Source organism: Chiloscyllium plagiosum, unplaced genomic scaffold, assembly GCF_037043375.1.
Source record: "Chiloscyllium plagiosum isolate Xiang-an unplaced genomic scaffold, Cpla_swu_hap1 HiC_scaffold_1, whole genome shotgun sequence".
NCBI lineage: Eukaryota > Metazoa > Chordata > Chondrichthyes > Orectolobiformes > Hemiscylliidae > Chiloscyllium > Chiloscyllium plagiosum.
Genome location: NW_028270139.1, coordinates 167,681,025 through 167,707,687, shown reverse-complemented (window position 1 = coordinate 167,707,687; position 26,663 = coordinate 167,681,025). Strand labels below are relative to the sequence as shown.

Below are 26,663 nucleotides of genomic sequence, written 5' to 3'. Positions count from 1 at the left end.
AAATAGTGAAGGGGATGAGGGAAGAAATAAACACAATAACTATCACTAGACTAGACACTGAACAAATCTTGACACCAAGGTGCTGTGGGCCATCAGCAGCAGCAGAATCAAACTCCAACCCAATCTGGCCTCTTGGCCTGGCATACTCTCAACTCTACTATTACCAGCAAGCTGGGGATCAATCCTGATTCAATCAAGAGTCCAGGATGGCATGCAATAAGCAGTATTAAGTTCACCTAAAAATGAAATGTGAACGTGGTAAAGCTACCAAACAGGACTACTTGCATAAACAGAAAGTAATAGATGGGACGGAGAGATCCTGCAGCCAATGGATCAGATCTATACTCCACAATCCTGTCACATCCAGTTGTGGACAAATTAAAACTCACATAATACCAGGTTACAGTCCAACAGATTTATTTGCAAATACAAGCTTTTGGAGAGCTGCTCCTTTGTCAGCACTCTAAAAGCTTGTGATTTCAAACAAACCTGGTGGACTATAACCTGATGTCATGTGACTTTTAACTTTTTCCACCCCAGTCCATGCTGGCACCTCCAAATCATGACATCCAGTTGTGAACAATGCTGGAGGAGGCAGCTCCGTAAACATCCCAGCCTCAATACTGGGGGAACTAGCATAATACAAGGCTGAAGCATTCAGAACAATCTTCAGCCAACGTGCCAAGTGAATGAGCCAGCTCAACCCTCTCCAGTGGTCCATTGCATCACAGATGCCAGACTTCAGTGAACTTACTTCAACATGCATGATATCAAGAAACAGTTGGAGACACTGGATTTTGCAAAGGCTGCAGGGCCTGACAACATTCCAGCTAAAAGGACTGGAGACATTCTTCACACAAGTGCCAAGCAAAGATCATCTCCAATAAATGAAAATCAAACCTTCCCTCTTTACATTTAATGGTATCAACATCCATTCTCAACATAGTGCAGGTATGCCAGAGGAAAGATCACAGAAGCGCTTCACAGAAATAAAGGGGAGAGGAGGATGCTCCCAAGCACTGAGGATGTCACCTAGACAGGGGACGAAACGTCCGCAACACAAATTCCCAGCTTGGCGAACAGAACCACAACAATGAGCACCCGAGCCTCACACCTTCACACAAACTTTGAATATCTTCCTACAACTATCTTTTTCACTATAAACAACCCTATCAATCTTGGTGTCATGCAAATTTGCTTAACTTTCTCCCCACATTGTCATCAATATCATTTTTGAATATAACTTTTAGTACTGATCCTTGTGGTACACCAATCTCCAGTCACTCAAACAGCCTTCCACCATTGCCCTTTGTGACCTGTTACTAAGCCAGTTCCTAATCCATCTCAGGAAGTTTCCCTCAATTCTCTTTCTCAATCTTTCTCAATCAGTCTCCCATGTGGGACCTCATTAAAACCTTAGCCAAAATCTGTATAAACTATATCGACTGAGCTTCCCTCATCCACATATTTGATCACATTTTCAAAATGTTCTAACAAATTTGCTAGGCATGACCTCACTCTGACATAGCCATGCTGACTAACTCTAATTTACCCATGCCTTTCCAAGCGGGTATTAATTCATTCCTTCAGAACTTTCTCCGAGAGTTTCCCGATCACTGATGTGAGACTCACTAGTCTGTAATTTCCTGGTGCCTCTCTACCACCCCTCTTAAAAGGTGGAACCACATTTGCCATTCTCCAGTCCTCTGGCACTTCCCCTGGGGCTAGAGAGGAATTAAACATTTGTGACAAAGCCCCTGCAGTTTCCTGCCTTACCTCCAATACCATCCTGAGATGCAATTCATCCGTGCGGAAAATCTCTCCCGCACCATGACTCCTGATGCACCTATTGTGTTCAGGAACCTTTCACTCATCTTTATTTGTGTCGATTGTCTAAACTGGCCTAATGTAAGGACTGAATATGTTGCCCCTGTATCTACCAAAAAGGTAACTGGTGTACCTTCCACATATAACATAGAGGTGGGCATTGACTTATACGCATCATTGTGATATTGGACATACTGTCCACACTTTGCAATCTCAGCGCTCAACACAGAGGTGTGACATGTCTCAGTGCCCATAAGGTTAGTAGAAGAGATTAGCATAAGCGAGTCTCCCTTGCCAAGCATAAAGAAAAAAGGCTTACCTGTACCTTGTGGGCTACCCATCTCCATCTCAGCCTTCCCCTGTCAGTCCCCCTGTCACTCAGCCTCCAGGGCCAATTGGGACTGTCCGTGCGGGCACTGCCTCGCCCAGTGGGCCATTGCTCCGCAAACAAAATACCTGCCAGATCTACCTCTGCCAGTGCCTCTTCCTCGAGCTCTTTTTCTGCAGCAGCTTCCTCCAACAGCTGGGTGACCATCTTTTTAGCTATTCCATCCTTCATTCCATTGATGAAGCTGTTCCTCTGGTGTGCTTTTTACGGCGTGATTTCTGCTGCCATTATGTCTTCAGTGGTCTCAGTCCACTATGGACATTATGGATTTCAGTGAGACGCATAAGGTACTGGGACACTGTCTCACCTTCCCGTTGTTTGCACATTGCTATTTTGGTCATGTCCATTCGCACTGGGAATGTCTCCTACAGGCGGTTGCCAGCGCTGCAACAAAAGCATTAATGTCTCCGTTCTCTTCTGCTTGCGGGTTGGCTACTCTGGCATGGACACTTATGGCTGGCCAGTTATACTCCTCTTGGCCTTCTTGCTATGATCTGTTGTGGGTACGAGATGCTACCGGTGATTCAGCAGACCCTGAGGCAGCGGCCGCTGACTTGGAACCTTCGCCAGGCGGATCGCGTAGGGAGGCTGCAGGTCTCGGAGGGCAGTCATCAAGGTCAGGGTCTGAAACAGACTTAAGACACTGTACAGCTTCGTTAGGGTGTTTACCACGCACGTCTGCATGTGTGCTGGTGTTTGCACGTGTATTTGATTTATCGTTTACTTGAGATTTCCTTTCTCTGATATCAGCCTCAGCCTTGCCAATATTGTCAGCACTCCAATTCACAGGTTCTATTTTTCCCTTCCTTTTCTCCTTCTCTCTCTCCTCCAACCTCGACCTCAATATTTCCAGCTGTCTTTTCCTAAAACTTCCTCCCTCCAGAAAATCACATTCCTTAATCCACAATTCTAACTGCTTCACAGACTCTGGGCCGTAATTATTGAGCATGTATTGTAGTTTTGATTGGCCATTCCAAGTCCTGTGTGGACTCTCCCTTTGTTTGCTCTTGCCAGAGCCCATTTTTAATGTAACTGGAAAAGTGTTCAGCTCTCTCTCTCTCTCTCTCTCTCTCGCTCTCGTGGTACCGTTACCTTTTCCCTTTGACTTGCTTTTACCGCTGGAGGTCCCCTTTCACATTGGGTGTGTCCGCCTCAATGCCTTGGTTTTCGTAAACCAAGAGACCACGTACCTGGGACATCTTAGGCGAGTCTAACTCAGCCAGTGGTGGTTCGAAGTCTAAAACCACACTTAACCTTGCTGTCTCCTAAACACTCTTGAGAGGGCAAGCCCCTTCCCTTGGGGTTTTACTCTAATACCATGCGAGAGTTCACTGAACCCTTTTCCTGCTGTATTTATTCTCTTAGAATGAGTCTCTATGCAGGATTAATTAACCCACGATTCTTACCCCGACCTTATTTGATTCGAAACCCCGGCGCTAGGGCGATCCACAGATTCCCAGTCCTCTCACACAAAAGGGCCAATTCAGTGCTCAAGATGAAGTGAAAGACCTTCAAGGCGCTGGCACATGCGCCTCCTGGGAATCTTCAGAATCTCACCCAGTCGCGGGGTTCCCGACCGAGCCCCCAGGTTTTCTGTCGTGGAAATTAAATCGACTTGACTCAATAATTAGCAAGAGCAAAGCAAGGGTCTTTATTAAAAATCTTGCAAGATTGACTCATTACACTAAGTCAGATGCCTCAATGCAATGAGTACCAAAAAATTACACAGATGCCTGCCTTATAGCGTTCCTTATCACACTCTCAAGGGCAGAGACTGGGGAAACTCAAGTTGTTATCCCCTCATCTCTAGGCCTAGACATAACAGTTCTTCAGCTTTCGCTGAGTTCGACTATCATAGGTCGAGTTGAATGCTTACAGAATTCAAACAGAGATAAGCTAACTGCAAACCTTCATCAAAGCATCGTTTACAAAGCTCAGGGTTGGAGGATCTGAGCTACAGGGAGAGGCTGAACAGGCTGGGGCTGTTTTCCCTGGAGCGTCGGAGGCTGAGGGGTGACCTTATAGAGGTTTACAAAATTATGAGGGGCATGGATACAGTAAATAGACAAAGTCTTTTCCCTGGGGTCGGGGAGTCCAGAACTAGAGGGCACAGGTTTAAGGTGAGAGGGGAAAGATATAAAAGGGACCGAAGGGGCAACTTTTTCACACAGAGGGCGGTACGTGTATGGAATGAGCTGCTAGAAGATGTGGTGGAGGCTGGTACAATTGCAACATTTAAGAGGCATTTGGATGGGCATATGAATAGGTTTGGTTTGGAGGGATATGGGCCGGATGCTGGCAGGTGGGACTAGATTGGGTTGGGATATCTGGTCGGCATGGACGGGTTGGACCAAAGGGTCTGTTTCCATGCTTTACATCTCGATGACTCTGTGACTCTGTCTGTGCTCGACAGTGACAGAGGGTCTTTTCCTCACCTTTACCTATCTCTGCCTTTGTGTGCTTGACACTAATTGGGGAGGGGGCAGGGATGGGGTGAGGAGAGAGGGTGAATGGAGATGGGGAGAGGAGAGTGAAGCAGGGAGAGTGAAGGGAGCAAGAGAAGTGGGGGAGGTAAGATGGTAAGAAATCAAACATACAATCCCAAGACAACTCAGCCTAACCTCCATTGGGAGCATATTATTGGAATCTAATTCGAGAGATCATGCAAAGCTGCCAATCAGAAAGGCAAGGAATAAATCAATATCAAGCCGCATGGATATGTTCGAAGATGGTGTTTGATATTGATCGAACTAACTTGATCGAACTGTATGACGAGGTCACGATGAGTATTGATAAGGGTGATACAGTTGATGTGTTCTCTATGGATTTCAACAAGGTTTCTGATCATGACCCACATGGCAGACTAGTTTAAAAAAAACACTTTAAAATCCCCCATGGGATCCAGGGGAATGTAGCAAGCTGGAAATAAAGTTGGCAAGTTGGTTTCATGGCAGAATGCAAAGGGTGTTGTTGATTGTTTTAGCAACAGGACGACTATTTCTAGTGGATTTCTTCAGGACTCACTCCTGTGGAATGGATTAACAATTGGCCTTAAACCCAGAGGGTATGATCATGACATTTGCAGGCAACACAGAACCGTGTGGTTGATGGTGATGAGGACAACTGTAGACTCCAGGATGAATCTGTTCTGCCCCGATCTGTGTACGCCATACACTCAGCCCTACCCTGTGCATGTAGATTATATCACTGAAATGAAAGGGGAACACAGTGGCACAGTGGTTAGCACTGCTGCCTCACGGTGCCAGAGACTGGGTTCAATTTCAGCCTCAGGTAACTGTCTGTGTGGTGTTTGCACATTCTCCCTGTGTGTGTGGAGGTTTCCTCTGGGTGCTCCCGCTTCCTCCCACAATCCAAAGATGTGCAGGTCTGGTGAATCGACCATGCTAAAATTGCCCCGAGTGTCCACAGATGTTTAGAATAGGTACATTAGTCAGGGGTAAATGTAGAGTAATGGGAGAATGAGTCTGGGTGTGTTGTTCTTCAGAGGGTTGGTATGGACTTGTTGGACCAAATGGCCTCTTTCCACACTGCAGGGATTCCAAGTAATTCAATTGACTTCTTACTAATCACATGATTTCTGTGAATATAACTCAGTTCTAATCTATTCATACACTGGCATTACTGATTGGACATGGAGAAACAGAAAGTGAAAGTCCTCCTGTTTATATAAAGCCAAATGCATCTCAATGAAAAGGTCATTCCGACATCAAGAATCATCCGGTTCAGATATCATTGGGTAATTCTGCATCTTGTTCTTTACCATTTTCTGTTGTCAATTTCTGTATTTCCAATCCACCCTCTGTCTCATCTCTCCTGCTGCTTCCTCTTGCTCTTTCTGTGTGTGCTCAACTGTGTCTGAGGGTCTTTTTCTGATCTCCTCTTCCCTGTCTCGGTCTTTCTGCATTCGACTTAGCCTTTGGGAGCAGAGGGCTAGAGGGTGTGTGGAGAGAGGAAGGACTGAGATTAGGGGCAGCTGGAAGAGAGGTGGGGAAAAGGGGGACAGAAAGGAGGAGGCAGTGTGCAGGGGAGAGAAGGGGCAAGAGGGAGAGGAGGAGAGAGAGGAGGGACAGGGATAGGGACAGAGAGGAGAAAACAAAGAGGAGAGCAGGGTGAAGAAGGGGGAGATGGGGAGAGTGCCGGGGATGGGGAATGGGAATGGGAGACGGGAGGGGGCTGGTGTTCCTGGCCTCTGTGTCACTCCACTTCCCAACCTCCATGCCTGTGTGTTCCCCTTAATTTTCTGCCCATTCCATCCCACGTAGAGAGGGAAGCCAGAGGACAGAGAGAAAGGAAGGAAGGGAGGGGAGAGGAAGGTATGGGGGAGAGCATTTAAGGGGCTGGAGAGCTGAGAGGAGATGGGGAATGGGGAGAGAAGAGATAGATCAACAGAGGGAGAGAGGAGAGGATTGAGGGGGAGAGAAATAAAGGGGAGAGGAGGAGGCGGCTATCAAAGGAAGCTATGGATGAGATCAGATTAAATGAATACATATTAAGTTGCTGGATTTAGTATTAAAGCTGATAATTATGATGTATATTGAATTCAGCAAAGAAGGCCCAGTAAACTGATCAATCAAAATTTGAATATAAATGGGGAAATCTAAATGAGACAATATTAAAAAAACTGCATAAGAGTCTTTGGGTAACAGGAAAATATTTTCTAAGATGAATGTGGATCCATCATGTGCAGAAACAGGAAATGTTATAATGGGGAATGAATAAATGGTGACTGAATTGATGGAGTGCCACAGAGGCTAGCACTGCTGCCTTACACCCTCAGGAACCCAGGTTCAATTCCACCCTCGGGTGATGCCTGTATGGAGTTTGCATGTCCTCCGTGTCTGCATGGGTTTCCTCACACAGTTCAAAGATGTGCAGGTTAGGTGGATTGTCCATGCTAAATTGACCTAACAGGATGGTGTTACAGGGATAGGATATTCTTCAGAGGGTCAGTGCAGATCTAAAACAAATGTAGGACAGATGTCCTTTATTAGAGGAGCCACACACCTTGGCAATATATCATAAACTAATTCATGGGGCTATGCACGCTTGAGCAACGAAGCTACGTGCTCAAAAAATGTGGCACACTGCTGCCTCACTGTGCCAGAGACCCGGGTTCAATTCCTGCCTCGGGTAACTTCTGTGTGGAGATTGCACATTCTCCCTGTGTCTGCTTGGGTTTCCTCTGGGTGCTCTGGTTTCCTCCCACAGTCCAAAGATGTGCAGGTTGGGTGAACTGGCCATGCTAAATTGCCCGTAGTGTTAGGTGAAGGGGTAAGTGTAGGGGAATGGGTCTGGGTGGGTTGCTCTTCAGAGGGTCGGGGTGGACTTGTTGGGCCGAAGGGCCTGTTTCCACATGTAAGTAATCTAATCTAAAAAAAATGCTCACAGTTGGGAAACACTGAGCAGGCAAACAGAGGCACCTTGAACAGATAAGCTACACTTTACCATTACCTCCTAGTGAGAAAGGAACTTAGCTATGTGCAGGAGGCTGCAAAACAGCACCCCCACTGCTACATGGAGAAAGTGAGGATTGCAGATGCTGGAGATCAGAGTCGAGAGTGTGGTGCTGGAAAAGCACAGCAGGTCAGGCAGCATCCGAGGAGCAGGAGAATGCATGTTTCAGGCATAAACACCACACTCTCGACTTCCACAGCTACATGCCAAGCACTATAGTTCTTCTGGATGAGGGGCACTTCAACAAAATGATTCCTTAACTGGGAGGGAAGCCATGACCAAGAAAATGGCTTCCACAGAGTTAGAAAACACATTAGAATTCTGGGAGATGATGAGTAAAGATTCCTGAATAGTTACTGCAGGTCCAAAGGAAGCATTAATGTCACCCCATCATTTATGAGGGTGGGAGAGAGGGAACAGGGATTGACTGATCTGTTGGACTTTCATTAACAGCAGGGGAATGTTGGAATCTATTAGAAGTGACAGGATTGGACAGAGTCAGCATGAATTTACAAAAGGGAAGTTGTGCTTGAAAATTTCCTGGAATTTTTTGACGATCCAACTAGAAGAATGGATGAAGGGACCAATGAATGTGGTTTATTTGGACTTTCAAAAAAGATAAGGTCTCATATAAGAGGTGAGCATGCAGTTAAAGGGCATGGGATTGGGATGCAGTGTGCTGACATGGATAGAGAACTTATTGGCAGACAGGAGAAAAAAGAATTTGGAAAAACAGACCTTTTTTCTGAGTGACAGGCAGTAACTAGTGGGGTACCACAGGGCACAGTGCTTCAACTCCAGCTCTTCACAGGATGTACTATTGATTGGGAAAGGATTGGTGCAATGAGACACAGGTTGCTGAAAGTAAGCATGCAGATGCAGCAGGAGGTGAAGAAGATAGATGATTGTGACAGGGAATTCCAGGATTTTGACCCAGCGACAATGAAGGAAAAGCGATATATTTCCAAGTCAGCATGGTGAATGGCTTGGAGGGAAACTTACAGGGTGTAGTGTTCCCATGTATCTGCTGCCCATGTCCTTCTAGATTGAAGTGGTCGAGGGTTTGGGGAAGGTGCTGTCTAAGGATCTTCGGTGAACATCTGCAGTGAGTCTTGTCCAGTTGAAAATATATAACAAGTTGTGGTCAGTATGGATAATGGTCTCTCTCTGTTCCCATTTCAAACATATATATCAAAGTATATGATAGCCAGAGAAGCAATAGCCTCATGGTATTATCACTAGACTATTCATCCAAAGACACATCAAATATACCTGCATCAAATGTTGCTGCAACAGATGATGAAATTTAAATATAATTCTTTTGGCATTTAGTTTGGCACAACATCATGGCCAAAGGCCCAGTCCTGCACTGTATCGTTCTATGTTGTATGTGATCAGAACTAAGAAGTTAACATTCAATAATTTTGATTTTTTGAAAGACAGAAGAGGTGGAAAAGTTGATGGGGCAGCACTGTAAATAAGAGATGAAATGAGAACAATTGTGAAAGATGACCTTGGCTCGGATGATCGAGAGTGTATTTGGGGGGGAAGTAAGAAACAGAAAGGGAAAGAGCATTTTGGTGGGAGTAATGGACAGACCCCAAACAGTAGCCACTTTGTAGGAAAAGGCAATAAATAAATAAATAATAGACGCATGTGAAAAGAATAGAGCACTAATTATGGATGACTTTCATCACAGAATCCCTACAGTGTGGAAACAGGCCATTTGGCCCAACAGGGGAGGCAATGGCCTAGCGGTATTATCACTGGACGCTTAACGCACAGGCTCAGGTAATATTCTGTGAACCTGGATTCACATCCCACCACTGCAGATGGTGGAATTTGAATTCAATAAATATCTGGAGTTAAAAGTTTATGATGACCAGGATTCCGTTGTTGATTGTTGGGGAAAAACCCCATCTGTTTCACTAATGCCCTTTCGGGAAGGAAACTGCCATCTTTGCCTGGTCTGGCCTACATGTGACTCCAGACCCACAATGATGTGGTTGACTCTTACCTGCCCTCAGGGTAATTAGGGATGGGTAATAAATGCTGGCCTAGTCAGTGATGCCCTCATTCCATGAATGATTTTTTAAAAGGTCTACACTAACCCTCGGAAGAGTAACCCACCCAGACCCATTCCCCTACACTATTACTCTACGTTTCCACTAACTAATACACCGAATCTACACATCCTTTAATACCACATGCAATTTAAAATGGCCAATTCACCCAACATATATATCTTTGGACTGTGGGAGGAAACTGGTGCACCAGGAGGAAACCCACACAGACACAGGGAGAATGTGCAAACTCCACACGGACAGTTGCCCGAGGTTGGAATCAAACCCAAATCCCTGGTGTTATGAGGCAGCAGTGCTACCCACTGAGCCACCAATCGTCAAGTTGCCTGGGCCAATCAAGTTGGAAAGGGGATCAATGACAAGAACTTCATAGTGAATCAGGGATAGCTTCCTCGAGCAATATGCAAGGGAGCCAAGTAGGGAGCAGGCTATCTATGATCTAGTAATGAGGAATGAACCATGTTTCAGAGTGAAAGGTCCCCTCAGAAGTAATGATATAATTTAATCCTCTGTTTGAGCATAAGAAACTAAAGTTAAATGAATGGAATTACAATGAAAGGAGGATAGAGTTAGCGAAAGTGAACTGGTTGGATAGATTAACAGGAATGACAGTGAGGATAAATTCAGAATCCAGGAAAGGAGGACTAAAAAGATAATAGAGAGTAAACTACAAGAGCAAACCAGTGAGGAGAATAAAAATTGTCAACAAGAGCTTCTTTATGTTGACAAAAACGAAGAGAGAGGTCAAAGTAAACATAGTCCTTTTAGAAAATGAAGCTGGTGAGACAATTTTCAGGGACATGGAGATGGCAGAGGAGTTAAACAGATGCTTTGAATCAGTCCTTAAGGTGGAAGATATACTTAATTTGATTTATTATTCTCACATGTATGTCGATACGGTGAAAGGTGCTGTTTTGCATGCTCTACAGGCAGATCATACCATACCAAGTGCATCACGTTAGCAGAACAGAGTGCAGACTTCAGTATTACAGCCGCAGAGAAGGTCATAATCAGACAGCACAGAAACAGACTCTTTGGTCCAACCAGCCCATGCCAATCATGTTCCCAAACTAAACTAGCCCCACATTCCTGTGTTTGACCCATATCCCTCCAAACCTTTCCTATTCAGAAGCATGGCCAAACATCTTTTAGACATTGTAACTGTTCCTGCATCCATTAGTTTCTCTGGCAGTTCACTCCACACACGAACCACTCTCTGTGCAGAAACATTGCCCTGCGTGTGCCTTTTAAATTTCACCTTAAAAATAAGCCCCCAGTTGTGAACGCCCCACCTTAGAGAAAAGACGCTTGTTATTCACCTTTTCTATGACCCTTATGATTTAATAAACCTGAATAAGGTCACCCGTCAACCTCCTACACTCCAATGAAAATTGTCCCAATCTGTCCTTTCTATTTTTATTATCTTAAGCCCACCATTGCTCACAGACTAGTCAAGCAACAGCCTGACATAATCATTCTTACAGATTCATACCTTATGGATAACACCCCAGACGCTGTCATTACCATCCCTGGATATGTCCTGTGCCACTGGCAGGACAGACCTAGCAGAGGTGACAGCACAGGGGGATACAGTCAGGAGGGAGTTGCCCTGGGGGTCCTTGACTCCAGACCCGATGAAGCCTCATGGCTTTAGGTTAAAGGTGGGCAAGGAAACCTCTTACTGGCTCAGCTGATGAGTCAGTACTCCTCCATGTTGAACAACACTTGGAGGAAACACTGAGGGTGGCAAGGGTGCACAATATTCTCTGGGTGGGGGTTTTCAATGTCCACCACCAAGAGTGGCTTGGCAATAGCACTACAGATCGAGCTGGTCAGGTCCAAAAGGATATAACTGCGAGACTGGGTCTGCAGGTGGTGGTGAAGGAACCTGCAAGAGGAAAAAACATACTTGACCTCATCCTTACTAATCTGCCAGCTGCAGAACCATCTGACTATGACAGTATTGGTAAACGTGACCACCGCACTGTCCTTGTGTAGATGAAGTCCCACCTTCACATTGAGAATAACCTCCCTCGTGTTGGGTGGCACTATCATTGTGCTAAATGGGACAGAGTTTGAACAAATCCAGCAGCCCAAGACTAGGCATCCATAAGTGCTGTGGGTCATCAACAGCAGCAGAATTGTACTCCAGCACAATCTGCAATCTCATGGCCCAGCATGTCCCCCACTTAACCATTACCATCAAGTCAGGGGATTAACCCTGGTTCAATGGAGAGTGCAGGAGGGCATACCTGAAGGTGAGATATCTACCTGGTGCCAAACAGCATAAAGAGTAAATGATAGATCTGAGCAACCCAACAACTAACGGATCAGATCTAAGCTCTGCAGTCCTTCCACATCCAGTTGTGAATGGTGGTGGACAATTAAACAACTCACTGGAAGAGGCAGTTCCACAAATATCCCTATCCTTAATGATGGAGGAGCCCAGCACATCAGTGCAAAGATAAGACTGATGCATTTGTAACAATCTTCAGTCATATCCATCTCAGCCTTCTCTGGTGGTCCCCAGCATCACAGATACTGCAAAGGCTTCCGGCCTTCTGGCAACAGTATTGAAGATGTGTGCTCCAGAACCTGCTGCTCCCCAAGTCAATCTCTTCCAGTACAGTTACAACACTGGTATCTACCCGAGAATGTGGAAAATTTGCCCAGGTATGTCCTGTACACAAAAAACAGGACAAATCCAGCCCGGCTAATTACCACCCTTTAGGGTGAGAGAGGAAAGATTTAAAAGCATCAACTTTTCCTTACAGAGGGTGGTGCGTGCATAGAATGAGCTCCCAGAGGAAGTGATGGAGGCTGGTACAATTACAGTAGTTAAAAGGCATCTGGATGGATATATGAATAGGAAGTGTTTAGAGATATGGCTAAATGCTGGCTAATGGGACTAGATTAATTTAGGATATCTGGTCGGCATGGACAGATTGGACAAAAGGATCTGTTTCTGTGCTGTATATGTCTATGACTTTAAATATTAAGGAAATAAATCCGAACATTTGGAAAATCAAAATCTAATCCAGCAAAGTCAGAATGGAATGGGAAATAGTGTCTTGACTAATTAAATTTTGGTGAAGTCTCAACCAAAATGGATTGAGGGTAACCAATAAATATGTTGTATTTGGTCTTCCGCAAGGCATTCAACCAAAGTACCTCACAACATGTTAAACCATAAGAGCCAATGATGTTGCAGATAGTAAACCCACCTGAATAATGAATTGGTCAATGAGCAGGAAACAATGAGTGGGGATAAGGGGCTGTTTTTCACATTGGTGACCTGTGGCTGGTGGAGCTGCACAGGGACCTGCATTGTGAGTGCAGTTGTTTACAATCTCCATCCATTGACTTGGAGCATGTGAACGTACTGTCGTCACATTGGCAGGCAACACAAAAATATGTGGAAATGCAAGTTGCAAAAGGAATGAAAACAGTTTACAGAGAAATGTTGATTGTTAAAAGTCAGTGGGCAAAAGGTTGGCAAATGGAATATAATGTGAGAAAATGTGAAGTTGTTCATTTTGAAAGGGAGAACAAAAGAATACTTAAATGGAGAAGAATACAGAAATTTGCAACAGTGTTTTTGGGGGTACTCGCGCACAAAACACAGAAAGCAAACATGAAGGTGCAGGAGGTAATCAGGAAGGCCACTGGCATGTTGGTCCTTATTTCAAGGCGGTATAAGAGTGAGGAAGACTGACTGCAACTGTACAAGTTGTTAGTCAGACCAGATCGGGAATAGTAGGTCCCCCTTTTTAGGGAAAGGTAATGTTTCACTGGAGGCATTTCAAAGGATGTTCTCTTGGATAATCCTGGTTTGGAGGGATTGTTTTATTAGCAAAGGCTAAACAGTTGGGTCTCTACTCATTGGAGTTTAGAGGAATGAGAAATGATCTCATTGAAACACACAGGATTCTTAAGGGGCTTGACAGTGTCAATGCCGAGAGGACGTTTCCCCTCATTGGAGAGTCCAAGACCAGGGAGCACAGTCTCAGAATAAAGTGGTGCCTATTTAGAACTGAGATGAGGAGGGATTTCTTCTCTCAGAGGGTTGACTGTCTTTAGAACTGTTTGCCTCAGAGAGCTGTGGGGGGCAGAATCCTTGTGTATATTTAAGGCTGCAATAGATTCTTGACCAGTTGGGGACTCAAAGGTTACAGGAAAGTGGATGTGAAGAATATTGATTCCTGAAGAAGGGCCTGTGCCCAAAACGTCGAATCTCCTGTTCCCTGGATGCTGCCTGACCTGCTGTGCTGTTCCAGCAATAAAGTTTCAACTTTGATCTCCAGCATCTGCAGACCTCACTTTCTCCGTGAAGAATATTGGGTCAGTTGTGATCCTATTGAATGACAGAGCAGGCAGTTTTGTGGGAGGGGGGGGGGGGCATGGTGGGGGGGAAATAGCCTCCTTTCCCTATTTATTATGGTCCTGTTGGATAAAAGAATCCCATTCTGTAAGAAATAAAAGCTCCCATGTCCTGTGAAAGCTCTATACGTTGACTAGTGACTTCAGAATTCATGCAATAGATACAATCCCATGCACATTACCTGTAATTCAATCCCTCTTCCAAGGGTTTCATGCACACCTAGTACTCATCATTGAAATGGTTTCAGAACTGGCAAATAAGAATTATTTTCTTTTCTAATTCAACTCTTAACTGTGTCTGACTATAGGTGTAAGAGTTGTCAAAGAAGATTGGGTTAAATATCGATAAAATTAGATTCTTTATAGTTTGTCTGTGTCCTGTTGAAGTTGAGATCTTAGTAACAATTTGTTAATTTTTGTTTAAGTTTTTAATTGTTGTCCAAAATGTGTAATTTGTCAACTCTAACAATTGAATAATTTTGAGTGTCTTTGAATGTTTGAATTTCACTGTGTTGTGAATCCAATGAGGGGGAGGTTGATTTGGTTTGGCTTGCTGTTCCCGTGTCATAACAATGTGGAAATTTATACGATATCTGAATGGGAGAGAATAGAGAAACGGGGTTTCGAATGATACCTTAGGGGTAACACTTAAATGGTCACCTATGGATCTTTTTAACTAGAAGCAATTCAGAAAATATTACATTTGACTGGATAAACAAGAAGCAGCCTCACACGTCTAACAATGAAATATTAACGTATTTCTGATCTTCTCAATGACAATTCAGTCCAGCCTGTTATTTTTGATTGTTCCATTGTTACATGTCCACAGCTATTCCCAAGCACTTGAAGACTCATTGTTCTGAACGTGTGGTAAGAGGAAAGGAGCAACCTACAAAGTGCACCAAAGAGAAACCTCAGACATGGAAGCAATGTTGAGCAGCAGGTCAATTTCACAATAAATTACAGGACAGGAAGTCAGACCAGTGATAAAGCACAGGACAGGATCCTGAATCTCTGGAAATCGAATTTCACCTCTGATCAAAAGGAAATTTATTTAAAAGGAAATGGGAGAGACTTCAGAATGTGGTAACTGGTCTGCAACTCAGCTGCTTGAAAAGGCATCTGGTGGACTGGCACTCAAAGGAATTTTTGTCAGTAAGAATGTGAATGATCTGTTAAAGACGCGGGAAAGACTGCTGGAAGTCCCAAAGACATGCTGTCTATTGGGTCCATCCATGAATCCTACTGAACACACTGAGAGTTTCACGTCTCACACTCATGCCGAAAATTCTAAGAAGTGTGTAGAACAGTTGGGTCTTGGTATCAGAAGCAGTGTTGAGACTAAATTCTGGAGCTTTGAACTGGATGTTAAGGGAGAGCATAACACTTCCAGCAGCAGTTCTAACAGCACAAAAAATACATATGTCTCTTTTTATAAGATGATCATTGTACCTATGGCCAGTGTTGAGTTAAACTGCAAGGATCTGAAACTGTCAGAAACTGCTGTCAACTCTCTGAAAGATGTTGAAATGAATCTGCGCTATCAGGAGTCAGATCATGTGAAAGATATTTTGTGCGAGCAATTCCTGGAACGATTTGGGTCACATGTAAACAGCAGCAATATTCACTTTGGGGGAAATTACTTGATAGAAACAGAAAGTGATAAATTGAAAACCCAAGAGAAAGAAGATGCTGAAGAAGTCATGAAAACATTGGTCAACACAGATTTACAAACTAGCGCGTTAGGCTTCGTCAGTGCCAGTGTTTCAGCGTCTGCGTCTCACTTTAAATCTAACGTTAACTCTACCTGCAAAAAGACTCTATTGGATAAAATAAGTGTCCGCATTACTAAGATCGGTGGCCCTGTTGAAGCATCATCGCTTCTAGACTGGAAGAAAGGCTTACAGGAACAGGATAGCACTTGGCGAGTCATTGATCGTGGCTCTGTACACAGCCTAGTTCCTGTCTGGAAAGTAATTCAACAGAACCACAGGACAGACTTTGACAATTATCAATTACTAACTGAAAGCTTGCAGAGATGCTGGGAAAGGAAAACTGGATTACAGGCTGAAGATACAGAAACTGGAAAAGTGACGGAGGTTAATACCAGTATTCAAGATCTGGTGCAGGAAGTAAGCAAATGGAACTGCATCTCAGAATCAGAGTTTGTTGCAGACTGTATTAGGAACATTTCCCAGTGTGCACACATTAAAGCCTCTTTGGGAAAACACTTCCCGATAGACACAGACAGACTGTGGTATTGTGAATTTATTTGTAAAAGCCCCGTTCAGGAATTCTTCAGTAAAGTTTTAAAATGCATTGCAGAGAATAGAATTGTGGGTGTGGATAAAATCTATCTAAAGGTTCAACTGGCACATCTGCTGCAGCCTCAAGAAATAATAAACAGCTTGGATTTTCCAAACATCTCATCAATCTTGCAACAACTGACTGACAATATCAGTGATGAGAAAGAATTAATCTTCTCCAGTTTTGAGGAAGCAAAGGAATACATTAAGAAACTGGAGAAAATATTCCAGGGGCCAGATGTTGGGAACAAATTTCAAAGTAAAGTTTGCAGTGAGCTGGGAAAATCATTGTTTCAACTACAACAAAGTAAAGATCAAGAGACATCTTTGCTCTTGACTGCACTTCTGCACCCACTATTCCACCAACCTAGTGGAATACTGATTCAGCCTCTAACAGAGGATGGCTGTAAATACCTGATCTCTCAGTTAGATCAAATCGAAACCTTCAGGCATGAAATGGAGACAATGCAGAAGGCACAATGCCAAGCCTTCCTGCTCCTCAAAGCACTGACTGCCAGAGTCACTGAGTCAGAATATAAAGATCCCAGAATAGTACTCGAAACAATGTTTGCAAAAATGGACAAAGAAGTATCGCTTCAAGTCCGTGAGGCAGTGATGACTCAGAATGGAACCTTTTTATCTGACATGGAACTTCTAAAAGAAACATTACTACATTTATCAGCCAACAAAGATGGACTGGAAGAAAACACACCATCAGAATATAGTGAAACATTGGAAAGATTCACATTCAGTGATGACAGAGAAAAGAACATCAACAAGCTCCCAGATTCTTTCTGTGAGTGGACTGAGCAATCAGGCATATCCCACAATGAGACACCACCTCAAATTGTGAATGACTTGGGATTACAAAATTACTATCCTCATAAGCTATCCCTAAATTTCACTCGGGAGATGAGCTGGGATAAACTGAGTGACAGTAAGCTGACTGAGTTAAAAGATGTCCCTTTGCGTTTCCTCCAAAAGATCCTCTCTGCCAATTCTGTTGCAAGGAACCTTGAATGGCCACTTGCTCAACAATCAGAAAGTGAGATCGATGCTGATGAAGATTTCAATGGTTTCTTTGAAGGAAATGAAACTGAGATTTCTGAGATTAATCCTCAAGATATCATTACTACTATCTTCCTTTGTGCAGATTACTTTCTACAACAGGAGCTAATGCTGAAGATGTCTCTATGCCAGTTTGCATTACCCTTTCTGCAGCCATATAGGGATAATTATTCTACAGAAAAGAAGAGGGATTCCACAGATGAACCTGGTGGCACCCTTCTCCTGTGGGCAATGCGATCTATTGTTAAAAAATGGTGCCCACAATCCCATATATCAAGTAACAGCTTTGTGCAAGAGCCAATTGTAACTGCAGCCATGCCAACCATTTCCTTCATCAGGATTGGAAGATGCAGTATCTCCAAATCCAAAATTCTCAATTTCACCTTGAGCCAGAAGCAGCAACAACAGAATATCTTCCTGCACTCGGGGATGGACTGTGGCCATGTTCCACGTGACATATCTGATGGACTAGCCGAGATCAGCTGGTACCTTCCATCTGGCAAAAAGAATTTGGACGTATTCCCCGAGGCTGCAGCATTCATTAACCTCCGAGGAGATGCTGAAATTTATCAGAGAAACACTCGGTTTCTTGCTAAAGTCTCTGCTGCTCTCTTTATATTCATTGATATCATTGGGGAAAAGGAAAGAAAATTCCTTACTTCTCTTGCACAGTCACCAGCCAAATTCTTTCTCATAATCAACTCACACAGCAATCAGCAAAAGATAACCCAACAGCAAACAAAGGAACTGTTCAAAGATCTACAGTTAAAACCTCAACAATGCATTGTTCGGACAAATTTAAATGATGCAAAGCTTGTGGAAAACCTTTGTTCGAGAATTGAACAAATGATTCTAACTCAGAAAGAGAAGACCTTTCTAAACCTGGAGCAAATGGCTGAAATTGCACGAGAAAGTGGGATTCAAATCGATGAACATCATCCCAAAATACAAAATGCTAAACAATTGGCCTCCAAAATACTGGAAGGGCTTAACCCTGAAGCCATTATTGAATACAAACAGAGGGTGTTACCCTTCCATGGGAAGCCCTGGCAAGATTGGTCTAAAGCTGAGAAAGAGAAGTCTCGCATGAAACTCCGTAAGAACAAGACTACAGAGGTATACAAGTATGAGCTGGAGCAAAAGCAGAAAAAAATCCAAGGAGATCTGATCAAGCAGAACTTGTCGAAAGAGATGCAACAATTCATTACAGAACTGTTTTCAACTTGTGCAGAAGAGAGAGCGCTTTTCCTACAATGGCTGAAGTTCAATCTGGACAGTAAATCAAGGGAAATAATGTCAAACTTATGCAGCGCTTATAAAACGTTTTTGAAAGACTCAAAGCAGAAGACAAGTGAGCTGAAAGATTTGGATCAGAAAATGTCTGATAGTTCTCTTGGACTTGAGCATTTCATGAGGGAACTGGGTCAGGTTTATGAGATTTCAGTGACAGCAAGTAATATTGGCTCCGAGAGAAAAATGAACAGGAATATATTGGAGTTACCAATAGTTGCAGCTGAACTGTTGCTGGAAGGGTTCCCGCTGGAGCTCATTGATGGAGATGTTTCCAACATACCGGTTCAGTGGGTCACTGCTGTACTGAAGGAAGTAGCTAAGAAGGTGGGCACTGCTTCCCGTGTGTTTGTGGTGACAGTGCTTGGTGTCCAGAGTACAGGGAAGTCCACACTCCTAAATACAATGTTCAGTTTGCAGTTTGCTGTGAGTAGTGGCAGATGTACACGAGGAGCCTTCATGCAGTTTCTCAAGGTCACAGGGCAACTGAAAAAAGATCTTGGCTGCGATTTCATGCTGGTGATTGACACTGAGGGTCTGAAAGCTCCAGAACTCGCAACCCTTACAGACAGTTATGAGCATGATAATGAACTAGCAACATTTGTCATTGGATTAAGCAATTTAACTTTAGTAAATATAGGGATGGAAAACCCCACCGAGATGAAAGATGTTTTGCAGATTGTTGTGCATTCCTTAATCCGCATGAAACTAACTGGAAAGCGGCCAAGCTGCCAATTTATCCACCAGAATGTTGGAGATGTGTGTGCATATGATCAGAACCTGAGGAGTCGTCAAAAACTGCTGGAACAACTGGATCAAATGGTAGAGGCTGCAGCTAAACTGGAGAAGGTGGACAAAATGAAATTCTCAGATGTGATGGAGTATGATGCTGATCAGAGCAACTGGTACATCCCAAGCCTGTGGCATGGCACTCCTCCAATGGCTGCAGTTAATACTGGTTACAGTGAGCAAGTCTTTGAGCTGAAGAAGCACATCATTCAATGTTTAGTAAAACGTAGCAAATCTGAAAGAGCTTTAACAATTCCAGACTTTATCAAGTGGATGCCTGGGCTTTGGGAGCAGGTGAAAAATGAGAACTTCATTTTCAGTTTTCAGAATAGTCTGGTTGCTGAAGCTTACAATCAGCTCTCCATGAAGTACAAAGAGTGGGAATGGAATCTCCGCAAGTTTGCACATTCCTACACATGTGAAACTGAAAATACAATAAAGAATGAAGATGGTGATCTCACCCAACTGCTCCCAAAATTGGAACTGGAGATCAGGAATACGATTGATGACAAAAAGCAGGACACACTCAATAATCTAAAAAGACATTTTGAAAGTGGTGCTGATAATGTGCAGCTGATGGAGAAATACAGGGAGCAATTCAAACAAAGCATTTCCATGTTATGTAGACAACTCCAGGATAATTTACTACAGAAATGTAAAGATACTATCACCAGGCAAGTGGGATTATCGAAAGTGGATGCTATCTGGGAAGAATTCAACAACAAGATTGAAGAACAAGTCAAGAAACTTTTACAAAATTGTAAAGAAATTCAGCAAGTGTTACATGATGAAGAACTAAAAGCTGCCTTTGAAAGAATGTGGCATGATACGCTCTCTAAATTGAACTATCAGCCCTGCAGTAAAAAAAACATTGAGGCCGAGATTGAAAATCTTCTGAGAGATGACATGGAAACACAAGGAAGAGTGATAAATGCAAGTCTGAAAGAGAAATGCCTGTCAAAGCACGGGAAGCAAACCTTTAAGATTCTGGAGAAACACATTAATGTGTCGAAGTGGAGGTTGATTAAAAACCTTGGTACAATTAATCCATCAGATTTAGAACAAGCAGGACTGATATCAAATACACTTGAGACCGAATGTAGGGAACAGATCAATAACATTGCAAAAATGGACATAGATTATGATATCAAATATTGTATTGAACTTTTGGACAACATAAACAAAAAAATCAACGATAATGATTCAGATTCAAAGTTTAGAATGAGTGAGATTTTCAGGGCAGAGTTTAAACTTCACATGTGTGGCTACGCTGCACCAAGATTCATGGAAATGCAATCCAAATTTATCAACAAACATGATCCACAGAAGCGGCTGGAAAGCAAAAAAGATCAATACTTTGAACTATTCATGGCGATTTACAAGGAGCAGGATCAGAATCAGCAACAAGCAGAACGATTTGTAAAATGCTGCTTTATGCCAGCTGTCAGAGATGCCACACTCAACAGCCTCAGCCTGAAAATAGTGGACGATATGAAAAAAAATGATCCTGAGGGGAAGTACACACTCCGCAATAACTTCATTGTCGCACTTCTGATCTATTTAAAACAAACTAACAGCTTCGAAGAATATTACCAGTATATTAATAACCTTGAGAATTTTGCATCCAACTGGCTTCACAAGCAGGTTATTGCACACTGCAAAATGCAATTTAAAGGAGAAATGAAATTTATACATCTAGCTAAGGAAATTGTCAAAGAAATCACTCAACAGGCCATTGAATTTGTCAGAGATGTATCACAGCAGAACATTTCTGGAAATGTTCAGGGCTTCCTTGATCTGTTTGTTAATAAGTTCAAAACAAAAATTGCGATGCCCAAAGAGGAGTTGAAATTTGTTTTATTCCAGACTGACAGCAATGCCAAGAAATTTGCAGAAGCAGTTCTACTGTCTATTGCAGAGGCAGAGATGCTCCTCCTCCATGAGGTGACAGGCTGGAATGTTGAAGCAAAGGTGAAAGAATTATCTGTAAAACCAAATAAGGAACTCTTTAAAGGCTTATTCAGTTGCACAAAGAAATGCCCTTTCTGTGGCGTTTTCTGTGATGCAGAGAGCCCTGAGCACCAGCAGCATTTCAGTAAACAGCACAGGCCTGAAGGATTAACTAGTTGTCAATGGACAGACAGCCAGCGTCTTGTGGTGGATGTTTGTACAACTTCAGTAGCAACCAATGCACAATTCTGCAATGGTGACACAAATGGTAAGTACGTACCCTACAAGGACTACCAAACAGTCAATGATTACTATAAATCCTGGACTATTCAAAAGGAACTCACTGCAGAGGCAACTTCCTACTGGAAAAAAGTTTTTTATACTTACAATGAGAAATTTGCTGAGAGATATGGAGCAAAATGTGCAGAAATTAGCAAATCCTGGGACATTGGATGGGATGAAATAAAGAAGCAGCTGATCAAAACATATAACACAAATATCGAATCCCTGTAGGAGCCTTTTCAATATCTTAGCAATGCAAACACCTTAAATCAATCAGAAATTAGAGAGTATATATGGAAATGTCAAGAAATGCATTACTGTAAAATTTCAAATGCCACAATGCTAAATTAAAACTTAGGAGAAATGTTTTCACTCACGTTTTATTAAGTATAATTAAGTTATGGAATGTTATTAGGGAAAGGAACTGGAGAGGACATTAGAAATTAGGTCAAGAAACAGCCAGATATATTTCTAACAGGAATTTGGGATATGACGAAGAGGGATTGAAAGATGTAGAGAGAAAGTGTTGAGGGATAGGGTGAGAGAGACCGAGGGACATGGAGAAGGTATTGAGTGACATGGACTGAGTAACTGAGGGACAGGGTGAGAAATATGTTAAAATTGTGGATTGGCCACGTCAACATTTGTAAGAAAGGTTTAATCTCACTGCCAATTCCTGATTCTCTTTCTTAAGAATAGAGCACTATATCAGACACACAATCAGCTTCCAGGTCAGTTTCTTCTCAGTTATGTATTAAATAGCTCTGAATGCATCAGTCTAAAGTGTAGGGAAATGATAGTTGCTTATGAATCTCTACCAAGAAAAGCTTACACAATGTAATTATATACTTAAATATTGTTAATATGTTGCAGGCTCTGCAAAGCCACATTATTCATATTTTTTATAAGTGAATTTGAAAAGATTCACAAATATTCAAACTGAAGCAGTAACAGGCATCTGCAGGTACAATGTGAGGCAGGAATCTGAGTAGATAGTTTCAGATTAGAAACCATTTCTAGTACAGAATGGGCTGAATAGCCAGTTTTGGTGCTTTAATTCTGAGCATTCAATGATTTATGTCAGTTCTGCCTGTAACCTCTATCTCTGAAACTGAAGAACCAGAGGATGCATGACCTTAATGGGCAGAGTTGGTTTTACTTCTGTTGACAACTAGAGACAAGGAAATTGTCACAGTGGGACAGGAACAAGTTCCTTTAGGAACTGCAACAGAACAAACACATAGATAAATTACTTCACTAGGAAATGCACCTTCGTGCCATCTGAATTCTCCCTCCACAGAAACTCTACAATCTACAAATCCACACACAGTATCTGACTTAGACAATAAGACCTTGGAGCAGAAGTAGACTATTCAGACCATTGAGTCTGCTCCATCATTAAATGGGATTATGGTTGAGTTGATAATTGTCAACTCCACTTTCCTTCCTTTTCTCCATCGTAATTAAAATAAATCTATCTCAGCTTTGAATATACTTCATAACCCAGGCTTGAGTGTCCTTTATGGTAAAGAATTTCACAGATTCACGACCCATTGAAAGAAAAAATGCCTCCACATCCTTGTCTTACATTTGCAATCCCTCATTCTGAGATTACGACTCTGGTCGTAGACTCTCTCGTAAGGGGAAGCATATCTTAGAATCATAGTATCATAGAATCCCTACAATGTGGAAATAGACCATTTGGCCCAAAACGTTCACACAGACCCTCCAAACAGTATCCCACCCTGACCCTGTCACTCTACATTTACTAGATTAGAATGGTGCTGGAAAAGCACAGCAGTTCAGGTAGCATCCGAGGAGCAGTAAAATCGACGTTTCGGGCAAAAGCCTTTCATCAGGAATACAGGCAGAGAGCCTGAAGGGTGGAGAGATAAATGAGAGGGGGGTGGGGTACATTTACCCCTGACTAATGCACCAAACGTACACATCCCTGAGCACTATGGGGAAATTAGCATGGTCAGTCCACCCAGCCTGAACATCCTTGGACTGTCATGTCTCAGCAGAATAATCTCTGAAAGGAATTTCTGCAAAGGTAGAGTCCGATAAAGAGGATAATAAGTGAAACCTGACAGTACTTGCTCCTCCTTATGTCTCCATTGTCTGAGTAGAATTGTGTGAAACAACCCAAGAAACCACTGGGGCCATTACAGCTTTGGATCATCTTCATACAGAAGGAGAAACAGCAGAACTAACATTGGGTTAACTGATGAGCAAGGGATTTGAACCAGGAAAGTGCTGATTCCTTGATGAGATGGCAGCACTCACAGTGAAATTGGAAGAACGTATAACGAGACATGTCATTTGAATAATGAAAAAGCGCTGCTTGCAATTGTCATTTTAACTGTGTGTTCTAATGACAATCTAGGTGTACTTTGTGTCCTCTGCTAATTACTGAGTACAATAACTCAACAACAGTGAAGATAGTCATTCGGCTAAAAATGTGTAGGTGCCTTCAAGTAATTAATAGTACTTTTAACGTTAATCATCAATTATTTTTAAAAATCACATAACACCAGGTTATAGTCCAACAGGTTTAATTGGAAGCACTAGTTTTCGGAGCACTGCCCTTCGTCAGGTGGTTGTGAAGGAGCAGCCAGCGCTCCGAAAGCTAGTGCTTCCAAATACACCTGTTGGGCCATAACCTGGTCCTATGGGATTTTTAACTTTGTACACCCCAGTCCAACACCCGCATCTCCAAATCATCAAGTAATGATTGGTTACAGTGCTTGCAGTAAAATAGTAAATTTGATAAAGTTAAGCATTCTGAGTTAGTTCAGTCCATAGCTGGTTTGTAATAAAATAGAATAATGCAAAGTAACAGTATAACTCAGACAACTGTTGGTAGAAGTTTAAGACATTATAATGTATCACTGCAAGTTGGTGCAAAAAGTAACCTTGAATTCATGGAAAGACGGAGGGAGAAGAATAGTTAAGATTCAGAAGTTAGACTCCAGATCCTTGAAGTAATACCAGAGGCTAACTACTTACACTTTTACTTGGTTACAGTCATTGTATCAACAATAATAAATGATTTAAAACTGAAAGCTCAGAATCACTGCTATGTTACAGAAGAGGAGGAGGTTATTCAGCCCATCAAATCTACACCTTGAGCGCTTTATCCACTGCCAATCTCCCACTTTTTAGAATATTTTTGCAGTTATATTTATCAAAATAATCATCCAATGCCTTCTCCTGTTACCGTGGTGTATAAACTGAAGCCCAGCTCCTCAATACAAAAGCACCAAGAACTCAATGTTTACTGTTCTGGTATGTGTATTTGCCTTCAGCCATTACTGTGATGCTTTAATCTGAACTACAGTTGCATTTCCATGATATGATGTGAAATTAACATAGTGAACTGTTATTGCTTGAGTAGCTGTAATTGAATAAAGTAGATTTTAGCTGTACATGAATGGTGTCCTGTCAAATCCTTCACTGAGCTGAGCAAAGAATTCCCAGTTCCACACTATGTTTACAAAGGATTGTCTGTGCAGCTGAATCTTATTCCTTGATCCAGTTTATTTAAACATTGGTCATTATCAAAAATGCCCAAAATCCTGAAACCCATTTGCATTCTCATATCCCCCAGTCCATTACTGACTTGATATGCCCAAAACATCGATTCTCCTGTACCTCGGATGCTGCCTGACTAGCTGTGCTTTTCCAGCACCACACTCTTTGACTCTGATCTCCAGCATCTGCAGTCCTCACTTTCTCCTTCCTCTATTCCCTGCCTGTTCATGTGTCTGGCTAAATGTCTGTTAAATATTGCTATCATATCTGTGTCTACCAGTTCCCCTAGCAACATGTTCCAGGTACCTAGCAACCTCTGTGTAAAAAACCTGCCTCGCACATCTCTTTTAAACTTTCCCCTCTCAACTTAGACCTATGCCCTCTAGTATTTGATATTACCATCCTGGGGAAAAAAAACTTTGACCATCCATCCTATCAATACCTCTCATTTTATATACTTCTATCAGGTTGTCCCTCAGCCTCTGGGGCTCTAACAAAAACAAAGTTTGTCCAATCTCTTCTTATTTGACAATGGGTCCACCGTGATCTCCTCTGCAGTTGGGGTGAGTGATCCACCTTCCAGAATTCACCTCAGTCACTTCTCACTATTGCCCTCTGCTCATTATAATGCTGAGCCTGGGATCTACCAAGCTTCATTGCAGCGTTGACTCAAACATGGACCAAAGGGCTTAACTCCAAGGGGTGAGGAGAGAGTGACTACACTCCACTGAATGGGGCATGAAGGAACCCCAGCAAAATTGAAGTAATTGGTAATATGGGAGAAAGCCTCTCCATTGGTTGGAATAACACTGAGCACAAAGGAAGATGGTTTCAATTCATAGGATCACAGGAAAAATGATGCCATTCAGCCTTTTAGGTCCACGTGGTTCTCTGGGTATTCCATGTTATCTCCTCCACTTCCCGTACCCCTGCCCTTAAACCCCAGGCCTTCAACTGCAAAAAGGATAGAACCCCCTTGGTCCTCACCTTCCAACCCATTACTCTCTGGATACAGCACAATATCCTCCGCCATTTCTGCCATCTACAAACAGACCCCACCATCAGAGATATATTTCCCTCCCCACTCCTATTTGTCATCTGCAGAAACCATTTCCTCCTTGATTCCCTCATTAGGCGCCCCCACCAACCCACCCTCCACTCCCGGCACCTTCCCTTGTTGCAGCAAGGGGTGTAAAACCTATGCTCACACCTCCCACCTCAGCTCCGTCGAATGCCCCAAAGGATCCTTCCATAGTCAACAGAGATTTCCCTGCACATCCAAACACCTCA

At 42.8% G+C, this 26,663-nt stretch overlaps 1 protein-coding gene across 1 annotated transcript; it reads left to right on the top strand.

Annotated features, from left to right (window-relative positions):
- The first annotated feature begins 2,725 nt into the window (after nt 1–2,725).
- On the top strand, nt 2,726–25,267 carry LOC148152266 (interferon-induced very large GTPase 1-like). The gene is made up of 2 exons (XM_087992122.1): nt 2,726–2,831; nt 14,984–25,267. The coding sequence occupies exon 2, from the start codon at nt 15,219–15,221 to the stop codon at nt 22,068–22,070; it is 6,852 nt and encodes a 2,283-aa protein (XP_087848248.1). The 5' UTR covers nt 2,726–2,831; nt 14,984–15,218; the 3' UTR covers nt 22,071–25,267.
- The last annotated feature ends 1,396 nt before the right edge of the window (nt 25,268–26,663 follow it).

Coding starts and splice junctions, on each gene's coding strand:
- LOC148152266 (XM_087992122.1), top strand. CDS start 15,219: ATGGGAGAGACTTCAGAATGTGGTAACTGGTCTGCAACTCAGCTGCTT.